Below are 18,811 nucleotides of genomic sequence, written 5' to 3'. Positions count from 1 at the left end.
TAGTTTCTGACCCAGACCACTAACCGGGCCACAGGTTCCCATGTAGGCTGCCGGACATGCCCACCTCCATGTCTGGGGCCTCAGACACGTTCATTTTAAACCCATGCCTCCCCCCTCACCTTATCTCTTCCCCCCTGCCTCAGTCTTGTCACCTCTCCAGCCTGCATGGCATTTTCAGATTCCTCCTCTCCTGGTCCTCACTGCCAAGCCCAGCTCAGCCCCTGTGAGCTTCCTGCCTCACCCCCTCTACAGCAGCTGTGTTGTGGCTTCTGTGCCCTCCTTAGCCACATTCTGATGACATCACTCCCACCTCCTGGCCAGCATGGCCTCTGAGTCCCCTGCCTTCACCTCAGCGGTCACACAGCACCTCACAGACATTCCTCCATGTCAGCTTTGACTCCCTCTGTGTGTTCGTCCCTCACCCCAAATAGGCTCTGCAGAGGGCTCGAGGGTACAGGCAGTGTGTACTCCCGGGCGACCCTCCACCAGTGGGAATGGAAACCAATAGAAAAAGGTTCCAGTCACCTGTCCTGCAGGTGCACTCTGCATGCTTTTCCCAGCAGACTCCTGCACTTTAACAACACAACCCTGCCCCAGTCCCCCCACTTCTGTCTCTCCCTGCTCCGGGTTTCCCTTCCCTGTAAGTGACGCCATCTCGGCTCAGCTTTTAGGGAAGCCAGGCTAAGAATGCTCCTCCTCCATCTTTTACAACCTTTCTCAAAAGCACATCTTCCAGCTATGCAAACAAACCACAGGTCCTTGTCCCATTCATTCCTCCATCACATTTATGTAGCACCGGCTGTAGGCAGGCACTCTTCTAGGCACTCTTCTTTATTCTATGAATAAAGAGACAAAATCCCTGCCCCCACCCAGCCTAGTGAGGAGGGGCCCTGGGTAAGCCAATGAAAAGATGGGGGAGGCAGCCTGATCGGGGAGAAGGAGAGGAGAGCTTGGTTGGTACAAGGGCAACAAAGCCTCAGTGGGGAGTTCTGGAGCAAGTTTGGTCTGTCAGAGTGTCCCATCTAGGCTGGAAAGGTCAAGGTGCCATAGCCCCTGCCTCACTCAATCACCAGATGCTGCGAATCACCTGGAAGACTGTGACCTCAGGGGAGGCTCTGTGCAGCTCAGGTGGACCCTGGAGGATCTGAGAGCTGGAGGTTATCTGGTGATGGCTCTTCCTGAAGATCTTTCTGGAAAGGGAGTCTGGCTAGTGCAAGCTCCGTGTCTACCACATGGACCGAGCTCAGGGAAGGCCTCGTGGAGCAGACTTGAAGGAGATCAGGGAAGCAGAAGCTGAGACATGTAGAGGAAGAGTCCTACAGACAGGAAACAGAGAAGCACATATCCCGGGTGTGCTTGCCACTGAGGCCACTGAGCAACGCGAGGCTGAAGTGAGTGAGCAGCAGGAGAGGAAGTCAGAGCAGTAGTGGGCCAGCTCCAAAGCCACGTGAAGAGTCCCATCTTTACTCTGAGCAAGAAGGGCACCATGGATAGGCGGAGGGGTAAGGGTAGTAAGGACATTACCGAGGGAGGGAGATTCTGGAGCAGGAGAGCCCATGAAGAGTCCACTGCCGAGCTTCCGGAGAGGGGAGCTAAAGACGGTCAGCGCCCGCACCCTGGAAATGCTCTGGAATGCAAGTTTCAGGATCACCCAGGCCTTGTTTACCCTGCATCTTTAGGCAGTATCTGCTGCCCTCTGGTGGATGTGCTAGAGATTACCCACACCCACTTCCCGTTTTGCTTTGCTTTTGCCAGCAGTCTATGGGGCCTGTGGGTTTACCTTCAACTTGCAGTTATAAGAACTCTTTTGTCATGGATCTGATTGTGGAGGTATCAGGCAGCACTTGGTGGAAACATTTCATCAACTTAGACAAAGGAAGGCAAAGGGAAACTGTGGTGTGGATGCAACAGTATTTGAAGTGGGGCTGGGGCAGGGCCATGTGATGTTTTCTACCAGTGATGATTAGAAGCAGAGAAGTGGGGCTGAAGAATGTATCTAGGGCTGGAGGCTGTAGAGCAGGCACTTGTTCTCAGGAGGAGAACAAGGTGAAAACACTGAGGGTGCTTGCCAGAGGGCTCTGAGTTCCAGGGCAGTCATGGGATCATGCTGGGAAGGGAAGGGAATGGGGGGGGGGGGCAAGTCCCAATTCATAGAAAGAAAATGGGACACCTGAAGGCCTGTAGGTCAAAACAGAGCTGGATATCTGGTGGAGAGAGAGTGTGAGAAGACTACAGACAAAGGGGGAGCAATGGGAGCCATGGAGCCACTGGAAGCATTGCTGTGGACTTGGCTGCTGCTGGACAGAACCCAGGCACCTGCACCTCCACTGCTCCTAAAACTCCCCACCACTGCTACAGCCCACAGTCACCCACACTGAGGCTGACACAGGGAGGAAGGAAGGAAGGAAGGAAGGAAGGAGGAGGGCCAGAAGGGAGGAAGAAGAAAGAAAAAGAAAAGATGGCATATATAAATATATGCAACAAGTTGAAAGACACTGGACATCAGGCAACAAAGGACAGTGACCCTGCAGAAATGGGCAAAGAACAAGGTAAGCCCTGTGATTGTCCAAGCTGTCTTATTTCCAGACAGGGAGGAGGAACTTAAGTGTAATACTCCCTGAGTTGAAAAGTTGAAGCTAAGAGCCTGGGGAGACCAAGGCTGCCTGAGTTCGTAGATAGGACAGAGTACCAGCAAAGAGAGAGTTGCACAGAGAAAGATCCTTGAGACCTGCAGGGGGTCACCCTCAAGTACTCAGCATGTGAGGGAATGCCCATGGCTGGGGAAAGAAACATCATAAAGAATAAGAAGACTAAATATGCTAGAAATAGAAGGGAATTTCCTCAACCTGATTCAGGGAATCCATGAAAAACCCACAGTTAACATCATCAGAAGTGAAAGATTGGATGCTTTCGCACTAACAGCAGTAACAAAACGAGGATGTCTTACCTCACCTCTCCTATTCCACAGCATACTGGAGGTTCTGGCTAGGTCATTTAGGCAAGAAAATTAAATAAGAGGCATCCAGATTGGAAAAGAAGAAGTAAAACTATCTCTATTTGTAGATGACAAGATCTTATACATAGAAAATCCTAAAGGACCCACTTAAAAAAACTAGAATAGGGGTGCCTGGGTGGCTCAGTCGGTTAAGCGGCCGACTTCGGCTCAGGTCATGATCTCGCGGTCCGTGGGTTCAAGCCCCGCGTCGGGCTCTGTGCTGACAGCCCAGAGCCTGAAGCCTGTTTCGGATTCTGTGTCTCCCTCTCTCTGACCCTCCCCCATTCATGCTCTGTCTCTCACTGTCTCAAAAATAAAATAAATGTTAAAAAAATTAAAAAAAAACTAGAATAAACAAGATCAGCAAGGTTGCAGGATACCAGCTAAATATACATAATCAATTGTATTTTTACACATTTGCAATGCACGACATGAAAAATGAAGAAAAAATTCACAATAGCATAACAAAGAAACAAGGAGTAAATTTAACAAAAGTACAAACTTTATATTCTGAAAGCTACAAAACATCGTTGAAGGAAATTAAAGATCTAAGTAGATATAAAAATTTCCAATGTTCATGAATTTGAAAACCTAACATTGTTAAGATGACAATATTCTTCAAATCCATCTACAGATTTAACACGGTCCCTATACAACCCCAGCTAAAGGGATCCTTACCTTACACGATGTACAAAAATGAACTCAAAACAGATCAATGACCTAAGTGTGAGAGATAAACCTAGAAAATACTTAGAAGACAACACAAGGGTAAATTTTCATGACCTTGGATTCTGCAATGGATTCTTAGATGACACCAAAAGCCCATGGAAACAAAGAAAAAAAGAAGATAAATTAGATATTATCAAAGCTAAAAATGGGGCACCTGGATGGCTCAGTCGGTTAAGTGTTGGACTTGGACTCAGGTCATGATCTCATGGCTGGTGAGTTTGAGCCCTGTGTTGGGCTCTGTGCGTACAGCTCAGATCCTGCAGCCTGCTTCAGATTCTGTCTCTGTGTTTCTCTGCCCTTTCCCTGCTCACACAGTCTCTCTCTCTCTCTCTCTCTCTCTCTCTCTCTAATACAAATAAACATTAAACAAATTTTTTTAAGCTAAAAACTTTTTTGCTTCAAAGGAACCACCAAGAAAGTGAAAAGACAGCCCATGGTTACAGAAAAATACATACATCCATTACTTCAAAATGAGCACCTGCCATGTGCCTGGCAATCTTTTAGGCACTGAGGAAATGAGACTTAAAATGAGAGACAAAAATCCCAGCCCTTCTGCCATCTGGTGTGGAGATTCAAATAAGGACATTAACCTGTCCAGCTGTTCATCATCAACACAGATAAAACCAGCTGTAACCAGAAACAGTATTTCTCTCAAGAAATACTGCAGCTGCTAGTCTGATAGTATCCTATTTCTCTGAGTTTGACTCCTGCTTTCTTACTGAGAAACTGTTTTCTAAAGTTGAAATTTGGCTGCTGGAAATCATGTCAATTCCTTCCAGGCAACAACCACCAGAAATTGATCTATTGTTGAAAAGTTGGCTTTGTTATTCATTGCTGTGAAAGAGAATGCATATCATGGGAAATCGTGGGGTATATCATTAAGAGTGTTAGAACATAATTACAGGACTTGGGCTTGTTAGATGATTGGGAGGAGGGTTTGGGAAAGGATGCTGTCAGAAAGTGGGGATAATTCTATAATTGAGTACCTTAATAGATTTCATCTACAGGGAGGCCAACTAGAGTGAGGCTAAACCTGGGACTGGTAAAGAAGCCATAGTCCTCAGGTTGGGGAGAGGATGTCTAGTAACTTGTGGTTTGGACAATGCTCATGTTTTGTGTTCAACATAAAAGCAGGGGGAAAGGATAGTTTGCAAATTTAAACAGGATGGTCAGGGAAGGCCTCGAATATAGTGACATCTGAGCAAAGAGACCTGAAGTAAGTGGAGGATTTTTTTAATCGTCTCAACATCTAGAGAAACAGCATTCCAGTAAAGAGGAACAGTTGGTGCAAAATCCCGGGCAAGAGCATGGGTGTGTTCCAATCATATTTTCATAGGGAGTCTACCCTCACAACCTCTTTACGAAACCTACCCCTACCCCACCATTACTCCCTCATCCTGCTTTTGCTTTTTTCCAAGAACTTTTCAACGTACAATTCTGTGTTCATTGCGTTTGCGAGAAAGAGCAGGCATCCTCACTCATCTCGTTCCCTATGTAGCCCTAGCTTTGAGCAGTGGGGGACACACAGCAGGTGCTCGACAGGCACGTGTGGAGGGGCGAACTGCATTGCCCCAAATCCCAGCGTTGGGGAGAGAGCGAGGCCAAGTGAAGGAGCAAAGCACCAGCACCTAAGACCCTCAGAAAAAGCGCCACAAGACCCGTACCATCCACCACCCCAGCCGGATGCCCGCCCTCGCGCGTGCGCCGGCAGCAGCCCAGATCCAGGCGCTTGGCTGATTGGCTGCGACGGCTCCTCGAAGCGGCGTTGCGCGTGCGCGCTTTCCTCGCGCGGGCTCGACTGGTGTGTAGCTCTTCGTATTCCCCGCCTCCGCAGCCCCAGCTCCCGGTCCGGGAAGGCTCATCCTCAGAGTTCGGAATGTTCCCTGAACTCAATAACCTTCTCAACACCACTCCTGACAGGGCGGAGCAGGTAAGGCGTCGCGCGGTGGGAAGGGGGCGGGTCCCGGAGCGTGGCGGAAGACCGTATACCCGGATGAAGCGCACGCGGACTCGTGGGAAAGGCACGACCTCCGCGGGCATGAAGCGCCTGGGAGTTGTAGTCCAGGGATGGCCGCCCCGGGGACTGGGCTCCGCCCTGGAGCCTGCGGGAGGTGGGGGTCTTCTCAAAGGCTTGTGTATCTTTGAAAGTGCCCAGGAAGGTTGGCCGACTATGCATCGGCTTACGTACACAGACGGATACCGGGGGGCCCTGTGCGTTCTCACTGGGGTGGGGGGCCCGGCGTCTAGAGGAGGTTGCCTGAGAGTTTGATTCTCCACCCTTCATTTGAGACCAGCCTCTTAATCGCCCTCGGTCTCTCTCTGGCCCCTCAGTACTCCGCGGTGAACGCTGCTCCTCCTCCTTTTCCTCATCCTCCTGTTGGTCTTTAACAGTGCTATTCCAAACTGCCTTCAGCCAGCGTTGGCTTGTATCAAGTCTGCCTGAGGCATAGCAGCCTCGCCACTCTTTCCTTCTTTCTGTACTTTGGGGCATCCCGAAATTTTTTATTTTAACCCAGGGGTTATTTCTTTCAGGAATTTACCTGGTTCATTTTATAACCATTGTCTTCCTAAGGAAATGGTAAACTCCAGGCAGCCAAGACATCGTGTGTATCGATCAGGCTTGCTTGCTTGCTTATTTATTTATGAAAAAATTTAAAATGTTATTTATTTTAGAGAGAGAGCCAGAGTGCGAGCAGGGGATGGGCAGAGAGAGAGAGAGAGAGAGAGAGAGACAAAGAATTCCAAGCAGGCTCCAGGCTCTGAGCTGTCAGAATAAAGCCGATTCAGGGCTCCAACTCACAGATTGGGAGATCATGATCTGAGCTGAAGTTGGATGCTTAACCGACTGAACCACTCAGGCGCCCCTCAATCAGGCCTTTTTATGATCCGCTCCCCCCCCCCCCCAGTGTCAGGCAAATTATAGTTTTAAGTAGACCCTTGTGGATTTCAGTTGCTCAAGCCTGAAGATGTTTCTGGTGACCTTGCTAATTACTGCTGGCACCTCCAAACTGCTCAGCCCAAGGCCAGAGTAAAGGAATGGAAGATCAAAGTGGGCACCAGGAAATGACAGCCCTGGAGGTAACCCTCAAGGTCTGATGGTGCGATCTTTCATATTTTATAAGTGAAAAAAAAGTCACAACAGTACAGAAGTGTCGTGTCTGATACCATTTGATTGCGACCTTCCCTATCACTGAAAAGGAACTAGAGGTGGCTGCAGCAAGGCAGTCAGCCACTGTGGAGACCATCTTTAGAGGTCTTTCCAGAACTCTCCATGATCAGAGCTTTTCCTGAAGCAGTGTCTAGGGCCATTGGGATGAGAATTTTGTTATTGGAATTCTCTGTCAACAACTACTCTTCCCTCTCTCCCACCCTATTGTACAGATTTGGTATCGGAATTAAAAATAGGGAGGCGCCTAGGTGGCTCATTTGGATAAGCCTCCCACTCTTGATTTTGGGTCAGGTCACCATCTCACCAGTAGTGAGTTCAAGCCCCTCGTTGGGCTCAGTGCTGATAACTCAAAGCCTGCTTGGGATTCTTTCTCCCTCTCTCTCTGCCCCTCCCCCGCTCATGCTCCCTCTTTCTCTCTCAAAAATAAATAAACTTAAAAAAAAATAGGAAGGAAGTTGGATCATACTACTTTTTTGGAGGTCCATTCCAGTCTTAGCAGGCTGTGATTTTTGTTGGATTCTAATGGTAAAAGCTTCTCTAGTTCTTCCAAGACCGGTCCCTGAGTTACCAAGGTATGAATGAGGAAGAGAAGGGTTTTTATTCTCTCTTTGCCTTGGGAAAGTGGAAGCTGAGATGTGCTTGTCCGTAATGAGTGACTTTAATAACAATCACTCTAACTTTTGGTTTTTCCATAGTTTTGACTTACTTTCTTCTTTCTGGTAGTGTGTGTGTGTGTGTGTGTGTGTGTGTGTGTGTATACTGACCTCTTTCCAGGGAGTCTAATTCACCTTTTTGTGTTCCTCTTAACTCGTAGGGGAAACTGACTCTACTCTGTGATGCCAACACAGATGGCAGCTTCCTTGTGCACCACTTTCTCTCCTTCTACCTCAAAGGTATACGACTCATTGGTGCTATAGAAAAAGAAACCTAAGGCTAAAAGCAATGGGAATGGTATTAACTAACTAGGTCTTAGGTGTTTGGGTAGCCAGATGGCTGTTTATTAGGTAACAGGTTACTTGACCATCTTGTTCCCTGCCCATCCCTGCCAAAGGGTGGTATGTGCTCCTATCTTCCCTTCTCCACCCAGTGTGCAGGCATGGTCTCACTGAGATCCTCGTGTGGCCTCCTGATCTAGTTGCTCCTCAGTCTTTATGTATCTCTCTTTTTTTTTTTTTAAACATTTTGATTTATTTTTGAGAGAGAGAGAGACAGAGCATGAGCAGGGGAGGGGCAGAGAGAGAGGGAGACACAGAATCCAAAGCAGGCTCCAGGCTCCGAGCTGTCAGCACAGAGCCCGAAGCGGGGCTCGAACCCATGAGCTGTGAGATCATGACCTGAGCGGAAGTCAGATGCTCAACCAACTGAGCCACCCAGGCGCCCCCCAGTCCTTGTGTATCTTGAGGTTTTTGGGCTCTGGACCCATTGACATGTTGCCCTGGAAGTAGATGCTTCCTAAAGAACATAGGAAAACTGTGGGGCCACTGCAGTTTACATATGAAAATGGATTAGAAGAAGAAAACAGCCAAATGAAAAAAAAGACTCATTTATCAGCTGATTCTCCGTGAGCCCCTACTGAGCCAGGCCAGAATAGAGGGTACACCTTTGGCACTCTTAGTTGTAATCGTTTACAGCTTTGAAAGTTGTTTTCTTTTCCAGATGATATTATTGTCAGGATTGAAAGAGCAAGAGAATCTATAGATAAAATATTAGAACTAATTATGTTCATTAAGGTAGCTAGAGTTTCTTTGTGTTCCACTTATAATTTCTTGGATCTAAGACCAGTTTTTAAAAAAGTGAGTTGTTAAAAAAAAAGTTGTATTTCTGTACAAACAGAAAAGTATTACTTTTTAAAAACCACAATTTATTTACAATAGAACAAAACAAGGGACCTATTGATACACATAACTGAAGAAGTACATTTCAGGATCAATGAAATAGGTATAATTATTATATATGAAAAAAAGTGCAGCTTAGAATCAAATTGGGGATGTCTGGTTGCAAGGCCTCTTGGGTCTATAGACCCAATAAAGTCAGAGCTTTATTTTCTAGAGGTACAAAGTATATGAGACTGATTATACATAGAGACTTTATTAAAAATCTGTTTATTTTGTTTTCTAGCTAATTGTAAAGTCTGCTTTGTGGCACTGATCCAGTCCTTCAGTCACTACAATATCGTGGGACAGAAGTTGGTAAATATTGTAGACCTGTGTGGTGCAGAGTATGTGGGTCATGCAGGTGTGAGTGGGGCCAAGGCTGGGCTCCCCTGGTTGGGTTGTAGAGAACTTAGCAAGGGAGGGACTGAGGAAATCATGGAGTTCTGAAACCCTTATCTGGAAAGCTAAGGCAGCATCTCTACCTGTTTTACTCATTTAGAATTTATAGAACCAAATCAGTTGTTAATTAATCAAGCCTAGCTCTACTGACTCTGGACCAGTTAAGATTTTCTCCTTCTCACTGTGGGCTTTAATCTTAGTTCTGCTGGGTTGGAGACCCACAGCTTGGTCTACCACCAAGTTGAGTGCCTCCTACTGTTTCTCCCTAAGTCTACGGCTTAGTACTCAAAGGTGGAGAGAGGTGCTTTTGTGACCTGCTCCTTACCTCATCTCGGCCTGCCTTTCATCTTATCAGATGTAGGCAGGCAAGAATAAGATGGCCAAGAGTCTGGCGAACCTTCAGGCCTAGTCTAGGCCATCACCTGTGACCTGTGACCAGGTGGGCTTACTAGTTTTTGTTTGTTAGTTTTGTTTTTATTTATTTATTATTATTTAAAAATTAAAAAAAATTTTTAATGTTTATTTATTTTTGAGAGAGACAGAGACAGAATGCAAGTGGGTTGGGGCAGAAAGAGAGGGAGACACAGAATCTGAAGCAGGCTCCAGGCTCTGAGCTGTCAGCACAGAGCCTGACGCAGGGCTCGAACTCACAAGCTGTGAGATCATGACCTGAGCTGAAGTTGGATGCTCAACTGACTGAGCCACCCAGGCACCCCTATTATTATTAAAAAATTTTTTTTTATTTAATTAATTTATATTTGAGAGAGAGACAGAGAGAGAGAGAGAGCATGGGGGGGGGGGGTCAGAGAGAGAGGGACAGAGAGAGAATCCCAAGCAGGCTCTGCACGTCAGCACAGAGCCCAATGTAGGGCTTGAACCCACAGACTGTGAGATCATGACCTGAGCTGAAACCAACAGTTGGATGCTTAACTGACTGAGCCACCCAGGTGCCCCTTGTTTTGTTTTTAATAGGCTAGCCTCAGAGAGGGAAAGAACCAGACCACCCATTAGCAGTGACTACTGAAATGCCAGTCTTCCTATTGGGCCATTACACTGCCTGATGTCACTCTGATGGGGAGAAACAAATGAGAGAATGGGAGGAGGGTAGACTCTTTCCCATCCTTTGCAGAGAAGGAAGACCTCCTGTGGTAGAGGTCAGAGCATGAGCTCAGGGAGAGCAGTCATGTCAAGAACACACGTGCATTCCAGGTCTGTGAAGCATGTCTCTATGGCCCTAGCATCAGTGTCTCTGGGTGAGAAAGCTGTGTATTCTCATGTCCAGATTGGCTCTTCTTCTGTTGCCTTTGAATCATCAGCACAGCAAGAATGACAGACATGGTACTGGGCACGTGAAGTCCATGAATGTGAGCCTCCATACTCTTGGCGTATTATTGAACTGCCATTAGTAGAATTGTCATGAGCAAGAGCAAAGGTGAACAGGAGTCTTTCTCTCTGCCAGGGGTGGCTGTGGAGCTCATGGTGCTGCATAGCGGAGGACACTGGGGTATAAATGAGCAGTTGAGACCTGGTCTAGGGGCATGAGGAATCTAAAGAGTTCCACGTGACCTATTTCTGCACAGAGAGAGCAGTGAGTTGCAGATTTAGATTGTGTCTGTCCTTGGGTGTTTGTTGAAATGCAGATTCTTGGGCCTTGCCTGCAAAGCTTCTGATTCTGGAGGTTTGGAATGGTGCTCAGGGATCTGCATTTTAATTGGGTGTTTCCTAAGAAAAAGATTCTTAATTGGGTAGTTTATAAAGAGCCATATTAAGGAGTTCTGGTCTAGAGGTGCCTGGTGGCTCAGTCGGTTAAGTGTCAGAGTCTTGGTTTCATCTCAGGTCATGATCTCATGATTTGTGAGGTTGAGCCCCGCACCAGGCCTGCGCTGACAGTGTGGAGCCTGCTTGGGATTCTCTCTCTCTCCATCTCTTTCTGCCCCTCCCCTGTTCATGCTCTCTCTCAAAATAAATAAGTAAACTTTAAAAATTTTCTAGAAAATAAGTTTTAAAAAAGCTCTGGTCTAGAGGAGGGCTAGACAGAGTGTAGCCACTGCCATTTGTTTATGAATCATGTGCGGCTGCTCTTCCTCCACAGAGTATTGCAGCGTAGATTGTCTCGCCCTTTGCAAAAAAAGTTTGCTGAGCTCTGAACTAGTGCATCAAGAGCTCGTATTGTCCTAACTCTCATGGGAGTGCTTCCTCAGAGGTAGAGGGAAGAGAAGGAGAACTTGCTGGTAATGCAGTCTTCCTGTATTCTAGGCAGCCTGGCAACTCCAATCTCTGAGTTATGTTATTTGAAAGCCTCAGAGCAACTCTGAGGTCCTGTGCCACTGATGCGTAAACAAGAGGGTTTGTGAAACTCAAAGCCAAAATCTGTCCCTGTCTCCTTCACCAGCATTTTTCAGACCTTGGTCATTCTCCCACCATTTTATTGTCATTATTATTGTTTCTAAATATACTTAATTTTATAAATATGTGCATTTGTAATACTACTGCAAATTAGAACCAAGTATTGAGTAATCACAAAAATGAGCATATAAACAAAAATGTCAGTTTTTTAAAAAGTGATAAATGTAGAGGCTCACCTCAAAACCGTGGGGATCGTGGGTTGGGACACGCAGTGGAAAGAAGGCGTGGGCCCCATACAAAGGTGTACAGGTACACATTTGCAGGGCTTAGAATGTGCCCTGTACCTTTTTGTGAGCTGGAATCCAGCCTCTGTGAGGGGTTCCTCTGCAAGGCACAGTAATTCACTCTCCTCTGTGTTGTGTTTAGGGTGTCAGCCTGACTGTGGCACGGGAGTGCGGGCAGCTTGTGTTCCTAGAAGGTCTTAAGTCTTCGGTGGATGTTTTCTTCCGGGCTCAGGCTGAGCCACACCCCTTGCAGTTCCTCAGGTCAGTCAGCCTGCAGCCCAGCCCAGAAGTGCATGCCTGGTAGGTGGACCCAGACCAGCTTTGCTGGGTGATTCCTCCCGTGCATGGGTGGGGGGACAGAGCTGGCTTTCAGAGGTAGCCATTTCCCTGGTGTTACAGCATTATTGGAAAGCTCTTGGCTCTTACCATGGGCTAGAGGGTATATGGCTGACCCCAAAGCTACAGAAAGCATTATTTGCTGGGAGTATGGCAGAACGGTATGTTTTTCTAACCTTGCTCAGAGCCCTAGCACACACCTTTATTCTGTTTTGGGGTTGATACAGGGATCGGCACACTATGGGCCATGGCTAGCTACCTGTTTTTGTAAATAAAGTTTTATTGGAATAGCTGCATTCATTTGTTTGCATATTGTCCCTGGCTGTTCTCTCCCATAGCACAGTTGAGTAGTTGAGACAGAGATCATTTGACCCACAAGCCTGAAATATTACTGTTGGCCTTTTAAGAAAAGTTTGGTGACCCCGGTTTGCTATTCTGAGATTGGTTTTCCTGCTTTTTGTCTTTTATGAGTGTCAGCCACAAACATAGCTCTGTGCAGACTCCCCACCTGTTCTTCCTTCACCACAGAGGAGTCCGTATGGGAACTCTCCCTGCTGCCCCCTCTCTCAGATGCCACCTTTTGCAGTGGCTGGAATGCAGTGTGGAGTCAGAAGGCCCTGTGCCCTGACCCTGTGTGTGTGATCTCTCACATAGCTTTTAGCATCTCTGAACCTGGGTGCCTTCGTCTGAATGATGGGCCTGGCGACACCTGACCCCAGGTTGTGGGAAGTTGTTGTCCTTGCTGTTAGTGGGCCGCAGACCTGGAGCGTGAGCAGGTGCCTGGGCCCTGTGCTCTGGTGCTTTTTGAGCCTCTCTTGCTGGGAAGTGACTGCCAAGGTAGTCATTGGAGAGATGGAGGTAGCTGGGCCAGCTTCTTTAGAAATAGGTGGAATCCGGTAGGTACACAAACTGCCCTTAGACCTTGGTTCTCACCACCAGGTCACCTGAATGGCTATTTAGCTTTTTGCACCCATTATGACCTCCTGGGAAGACGTCTTCTGCCTGCCCAATCCAAATTAATCTTCTAATACCTTAAGGTCTTGGGTTGAGGGGCTGGCTGCATGGTGTCTCTTAAGGACCCAGGAGGCTGTTTATTTTTGTGTACCCCAGTTTCTAGCACAGTGCTTTGTACCTACTAGGCCTCAAGGAATATTTGAAGTACAGCTTGCTTGTGTATGCATGCATGCCTTTTCTTTCCAACCAGATCATGAACCCCTTAGTGCCAAGGACTATGATCCAGTTCTCTGCCTCCCCCAGCCCTTTCCTGTGGGGCTGCTTGGTCCCAGATAAACATTTGTAGACAGAGTGAACTCTCTGGTGACTCTCGCTTGATGTTCCAGGGAGGCCAATGCTGAGAACCTGCAGCCACTGTACGAGTTTGTGCGGGAGGCTCTGAAGCCCGTGGATGATGGAGACGCTGCGTGGAGGTGCCCAGTGCTGCTGGTGGACGACCTCAGTGTGCTGCTGAGCCTGGGCATGGGTGCGGTGGCTGTATTGGACTTCATCCACTACTGCAGGGCCACCGTGTGCTGGGAACGAAAGGTACCGACCCGCCTGCTCTCCGTGCTGCTGCCTGTGATCTCCATAGGCCCAGACAGGCCCATACCTCCCTTGCTTGCAGTGATCTTTTTTGTTTATTTGGGGGTTTGGCTTTACCCTGGTAGGCCCAGAAATCTTTTGGTCTGCCATCCTTCCCTCCCCTACTTGCCACTGCTAAAAAAATAAAGCCCTCAAAATTAAAAGATTGACCAGTACTGTCTCAAATGGGACCAGTCGTGTGTGGTACCATGGCAGTCCCAACTCTGCCACCCATTGCCTTGTGTCCTGGGAGGAGTCATTATCGCTCTGGGTGTGTTTTGAAGATCAGTTGAGATATAAACTGCATTAAAAATTGTGAGATGCAGTATAAGTACAGGATGTAACTTTTACTGTCAAATTATGAGGCAAAAATGGGGATTTTACCATAATAGTTAAATAATGATAGTAGACCCACGTATAAAATAGGAATGGCTGTGGTGCCCACCTCGCAGGAACCAAGCTGCAAGAGTTAAGTGACATGAAGCTTACAACACTCCCATGCAGCGTCTGGCCCCCAGTGGCAGCTCTTCAGCGTGCGATGGTGCCCCTGGGAGGGACCTGCGGCCCTTAGCACGGTGTGGTCAGGCCGAGGGTGCTGGGCGGTTGGGATGAGCCAATGGAGTCAACCAGGGTGCATATACCCAGCACTGTACGCATAGCACCTCCCAGGTGCAAGAGCTTACCTGGCAGCTGTGTTTAGGGGAGCTCCTGGGACTGTGTGGCTACAGGCACGGGGTGGGAACCAGGTGATGGGGAAAGAATGGGAGGAGGAGAGAGTGGAAGGGGCGTGGAGGGCACGGCTCGGTGACAGTGAAGTGGCCACAGCTCCTGCAGCTTAGCCTGCTCTACTAAGTGCAAGTGCCCACTACCTCCCTCGTTTGGTTAAAAAAACCTCTTTTAGCTGAAAAAGCAAAACTTGGGAATAGTTTAAAAAAGAAAAAATAGGGCGCCTGGGTGGTTCAGTTGGTTGGGCAGCCGACTTCAGCTCGGGTCATGATCTCACAGTTCTTGGGTTTGAGCCCCGCATCAGGCGCTGTGCTGACAGCTCAGAGCCTGGAGCCTGCTTCAGATTCTGTGTCTCCCTGTCTCTCTGCCCCTCTCCTGCTTGCACTCTGTCTCTCTCTGTCTCTCTAAAGTGAATAAAAATGTTAAAAAGATTTTTTTAAAAATAAGTAAATAGCATAAAGAGTACTTTAATAAAAAGTAATGATCTCTTTCCTAACGTGTATTCTGGAGAGTGTGTTCAATTATGAACATGTTTTATGTGTATGTGTTTCTGCATTTTTCTTCACATTACTGGTAGCCTGCCTTTTTTCTCATTTCATAATGCACGGTGTCTTTTGATGTCCATTGCCCAAAACCAGAATAGACAGATCTGCTTCATCCTTTTTAACTGGACGGTATCCCTTTGAAAGGACTTACTCTTCAAGGTATCCCCTTCAGTGGGTCAGCCTTCCCCTCTGGTTCTGGTTGGGTAACTCCTACTTGCTCTTCTGACTCGGCTCAGGTGTGCACACCACGTCACCCTCCCCTCCGGGCCAGACGTGATGCCTCTTCCCTGGGCTCCCCTAGCCCCCCATGCTCCCCTTTCTCCTGGCTTTGTGTCCTGTGTTGTTAGTATCTTTCTGTCTCCAGGGTCCATACCGGTCCCCTCTTATCCCCACTGTGGTGTCTGACATGTGCTGTGCACTCAGGAGCTGCTGACTGGATGAATTGGTGCCTAGCAGAAAGGTGGCACTTTTTGCTAACATTGAGAACCACAGACTGAGCTGAGCTTGGTTTAAGAGGGATTGAGCTGGCAGTATAGGTTGGATGTGCTGGTGAGACTGTCCAGCAGGTGATTGGAATTAGGACCCTAGAGCGCAACAAGGGTCCTTCCATGGAGGGGGTGGTTGCAGCGGCAGCCAAAGGCTGCTCTGGGTGAGGACATGCAGGGGAGTGGAGGCACTGAAAGCCCAGTACTCCCTGGTGACCCTGCCCGGAGGAACGGTTTTCATCTTCCATCTCTGTTGCAGGGAAACATAGTAGCCCTGGTGCACGACAGTGGAGACACCGAGGACGAAGAGAACAACATCCTTTTGAACGGCCTTAGCCACCAGAGCCACCTGATCCTGCGGGCTGAGGGGCTGGCCACTGGCTTCTGCAGGGACGTGCATGGGCAGGTGCGCAGGGGTCACTAGGCCTGAGCCTAGACTGTGTGTGGGATAGTGTCAGGCCCTGGGGGTTGTCTGGTTGGGGTGTTCCTTCGGACGGACGGAAAACCTCAGAAGTTGTGAGAACCCAAATTAGAGTCTGTTCCAGATGGTGCTAGCCTCATGTACCTGTTCAGGTGTTCCATGGTGGTCCCGTTTGTGACCAAAGTGCAGCTCCTAAAAAGGAGACCAGATTGCCTTCTGGAACAGAATGCAGGGGCCCTGCTATCAAATAGCAGAATGCCTCTGCAGGACCACAGCAGGCTTTGTATACTCAGGTCAGTGCTGCTGCTTTTATTTTTTAATTTTATTTTAATTAATTTATTTTTTTTAAGTTTGTTTATATTGAGAGAGAGTGTCTATGCAGGTGAGGGGCAGAGAGAGAGAGGGAGAGAGAGCAAATTCCCAAGTAGGCTCCTCACTGTCAGCATGGAGCCCAATGTGGGGCTCAAAATCACGAGCCACGAATCATGACCTGAGCCGAAGTCAGACACTTAACCAACTGAGCCACCCAGGCACCCCAGTGCTGCTCCTTTTAAAATACAAATGTGGAGGCACCTGGGTGGCTCAGTCAGTTAAACTTCCGACATCAGTTCAGGTCATGATCTCTCAGTTCGTGAGTTCGAGCCCCGTGTCAGGCTCTGTGCTGACAGCTCAGAGCCTCCAGCCTGCTTCAGATTCTGCCCCTCCCCTGCTCACACTCTGTCTTTCTCTAAAAAATGAATAAACATTAAAAAATTTAAAAAGTAATAATAATAAATAAAATACAAATGTGGGGGGACCATGCCCATGGCTGGGGTTGTTGCTGCCCCACTCTTGCCTCTGACCGAAATATTTGAGAACTCAGGCAGAAGCTGAGAGCCCTGCCTTAGAGGGAGGTCAGGTTCTACCCCTCCCAAGGGGCTACCATGCTTCTGTGCCTTCTGGAACTTTTTTTTTTTTTTAATGTGTATTTATTTTGAGAGAGAGAGAAAAGTGCAAGTAGGGGAGGGGCAGAGACAGAGGGAGAAAGAGAATTCCAAATAGGCTCTGTGCTATCAGTGCAGACCCCAGCGTGGGGCCGGATCCCATGAACTGCAAGTCATAACCTGAGCCGAAACCCAGAGTTAGACGCTTAACTGAATGAGCCACCCATGTGCCCCTGGAACTTCTCTTTTGGAATCATCCCCCAAAGCTGTCATGGCTTCCAGGTTAACTTGATGTTGACCACTCTTGGCACATTAGAGGTGGGTGGGAGTTTTGGCCCAGAGTCATTCAGGGGTAGCTATAGAAAATAAAACAAAGGAGCAAGCTCAGAAATGCTGTGTTGGTCGTGTTCATGTGCATGGCATGAGGAGAGGGTCCTGCCAGGAAGCTTGTGTCCTGGCTCTAAGGCCAGTCCCCCTGAGCATTCGAGCATGTCAGGCATTGAGATATCATCAGAATAAGAATAAATGTCTAGCCTTCCTGAGCCTCTGAATTGGATGTACTGATTTTAATGAGTCGATTTTCCCAATTATTGTAGCCAACAGATATAAAACCATGCCTAGGGAAAAGAGCAAAAGAGAACACATAAAAATACTTTAAGGGTTTGTATCTGGGGGGCTTTTTTTCTTTTTCTTTCTATTTCACACTTCCTGTAGTGAGCAAATATCACTACTGTAATGAAGGGGAAACCTTTAGTTTTAGTTAGCTGGTCATAAGCTTTGTTTTAGAAGCCAGCCCCTGGCTGCATGGCACATGACTGTGATCTCAACTTAGGGGCCTTAGTTGCAGGTTACAGAGGAGGCAGGTAGGGTTCATAATGGAGCAGGTAACTTGGGGGCTGCTTCTCTCTCATCCTGCTTCTTGTCACTGTAGCTGAGGATCCTCTGGAGGACGCCATCACAGCCCACAACCCAGCGGGATCGGAGCCTCACTTACCAGTACAAGATACAGGACAAGAGCGTGTCCTTTTTTGCCAAAGGAATGTCTCCTGCTGTTCTGTGACCTGATTGAGGGGCAAATGTAGCTACCTTGGACTGTTTTCAGATGTGAAAGATGAAACAACGAGTGGGAATGGATCTGCACACCTTTGAAGTGGTATTTCAGCCTGGATTGCCACCACTGTGACCCGATGCTGTGGAATGGCTCTGTGACAGTATGCCTTTGTTGCCCAGGGCCCTATTCCGGAAACACATAAGGAATTGCAACCCGGCCTCTGCTGAGAGAGATGCCACATATTGAAACCAGGTGAAAGTCATCCCAGGAGCCTTTCATTAAATACACTTTAGCCTCAACTGCCCATTTTTGGCTTTTGAGCCTTTCAGAGCCAGAGAAGGTATAACTGTGCCAGCCAGGGGACAGTCCTGGGTGGCAGGCATACGAGGTGACAACTTGGGTAATTATGGCTGTGGTAAGGCGAGTCCTACATCATGGCTTCCTCACGATAGATTGTCTCATTTAATTTTCACCTTCATCCAGCAAAGGTATTTTTCCTTCAGTCCAGTAAGAAAACCGGCTTAAAGAGGTTTGGAAACACGCTCACAGTTGTAGAGCAGGCTGTAGATAGTGGAGCCTAACTCTGAAGTCCACACTTGCTGACTGACCCTCAAGGAAACCAGGGGCAGGCTCCCTAGCCGGTTCACAGCCTCCTTGGTTGTGTGGTCCCTGACCCAGGTGTCATGAAACCGCGGCCTTGGTCACATGAGGCTTCATGGCCTTGGTGACAGGGGTAAGGAGTGTTCTTGCCACCAGGTGGGATAGGGCCTTGGCAAGTTGCTGCCTCCCTTACCTGTAAAGACTGAAGAGGTGAGCACTTGACCCAGCGTCCCATAGATGCCAACTTACCACACTCTGCCCGTCGGTCAAGATTGCCTCAGTAGACACCGGGGGTATTCCCTTAAACTGGGTACATTTTGTTGTACCACAATGAATTATTTTTAAAATTA

At 48.0% G+C, this 18,811-nt stretch overlaps 1 protein-coding gene across 2 annotated transcripts; it reads left to right on the top strand.

Moving 5' to 3' along the window:
* Positions 1–5,540: 5,540 nt before the first annotated feature.
* ELP6 (elongator acetyltransferase complex subunit 6) lies at positions 5,541–18,160 on the top strand. 2 transcript variants are annotated; one of them, XM_047095970.1, is made up of 7 exons: positions 5,541–5,654; positions 7,708–7,786; positions 9,012–9,082; positions 11,939–12,057; positions 13,473–13,674; positions 15,726–15,872; positions 17,742–18,160. In XM_047095970.1, the coding sequence occupies exons 1-7, from the start codon at positions 5,601–5,603 to the stop codon at positions 17,868–17,870; spliced, it is 801 nt and encodes a 266-aa protein (XP_046951926.1). In that variant the 5' UTR covers positions 5,541–5,600; the 3' UTR covers positions 17,871–18,160. The 2 variants fall into 2 exon arrangements, with proteins under 2 accessions (XP_046951926.1, XP_046951925.1); XM_047095969.1 differs by having other exon boundaries at positions 11,939–12,096.
* The last annotated feature ends 651 nt before the right edge of the window (positions 18,161–18,811 follow it).

Source organism: Lynx rufus, unplaced genomic scaffold (assembly GCF_022079265.1).
Source record: "Lynx rufus isolate CCGP_SWC_20201006 ecotype Redwood Valley unplaced genomic scaffold, mLynRuf1.p SCAF_4, whole genome shotgun sequence".
NCBI classification, from domain to species: domain Eukaryota; kingdom Metazoa; phylum Chordata; class Mammalia; order Carnivora; family Felidae; genus Lynx; species Lynx rufus.
This window is presented reverse-complemented; position numbering and strand designations above follow the sequence as displayed.

Coding starts and splice junctions, on each gene's coding strand:
- ELP6 (XM_047095969.1), top strand. CDS start 5,601: ATGTTCCCTGAACTCAATAACCTTCTCAACACCACTCCTGACAGGGCG. Junction 5,655..7,707: donor CTCCTGACAGGGCGGAGCAG/GTAAGGCGTCGC, acceptor CTTAACTCGTAG/GGGAAACTGACTCTACTCTG. Junction 15,873..17,741: donor GCAGGGACGTGCATGGGCAG/GTGCGCAGGGGT, acceptor TTGTCACTGTAG/CTGAGGATCCTCTGGAGGAC.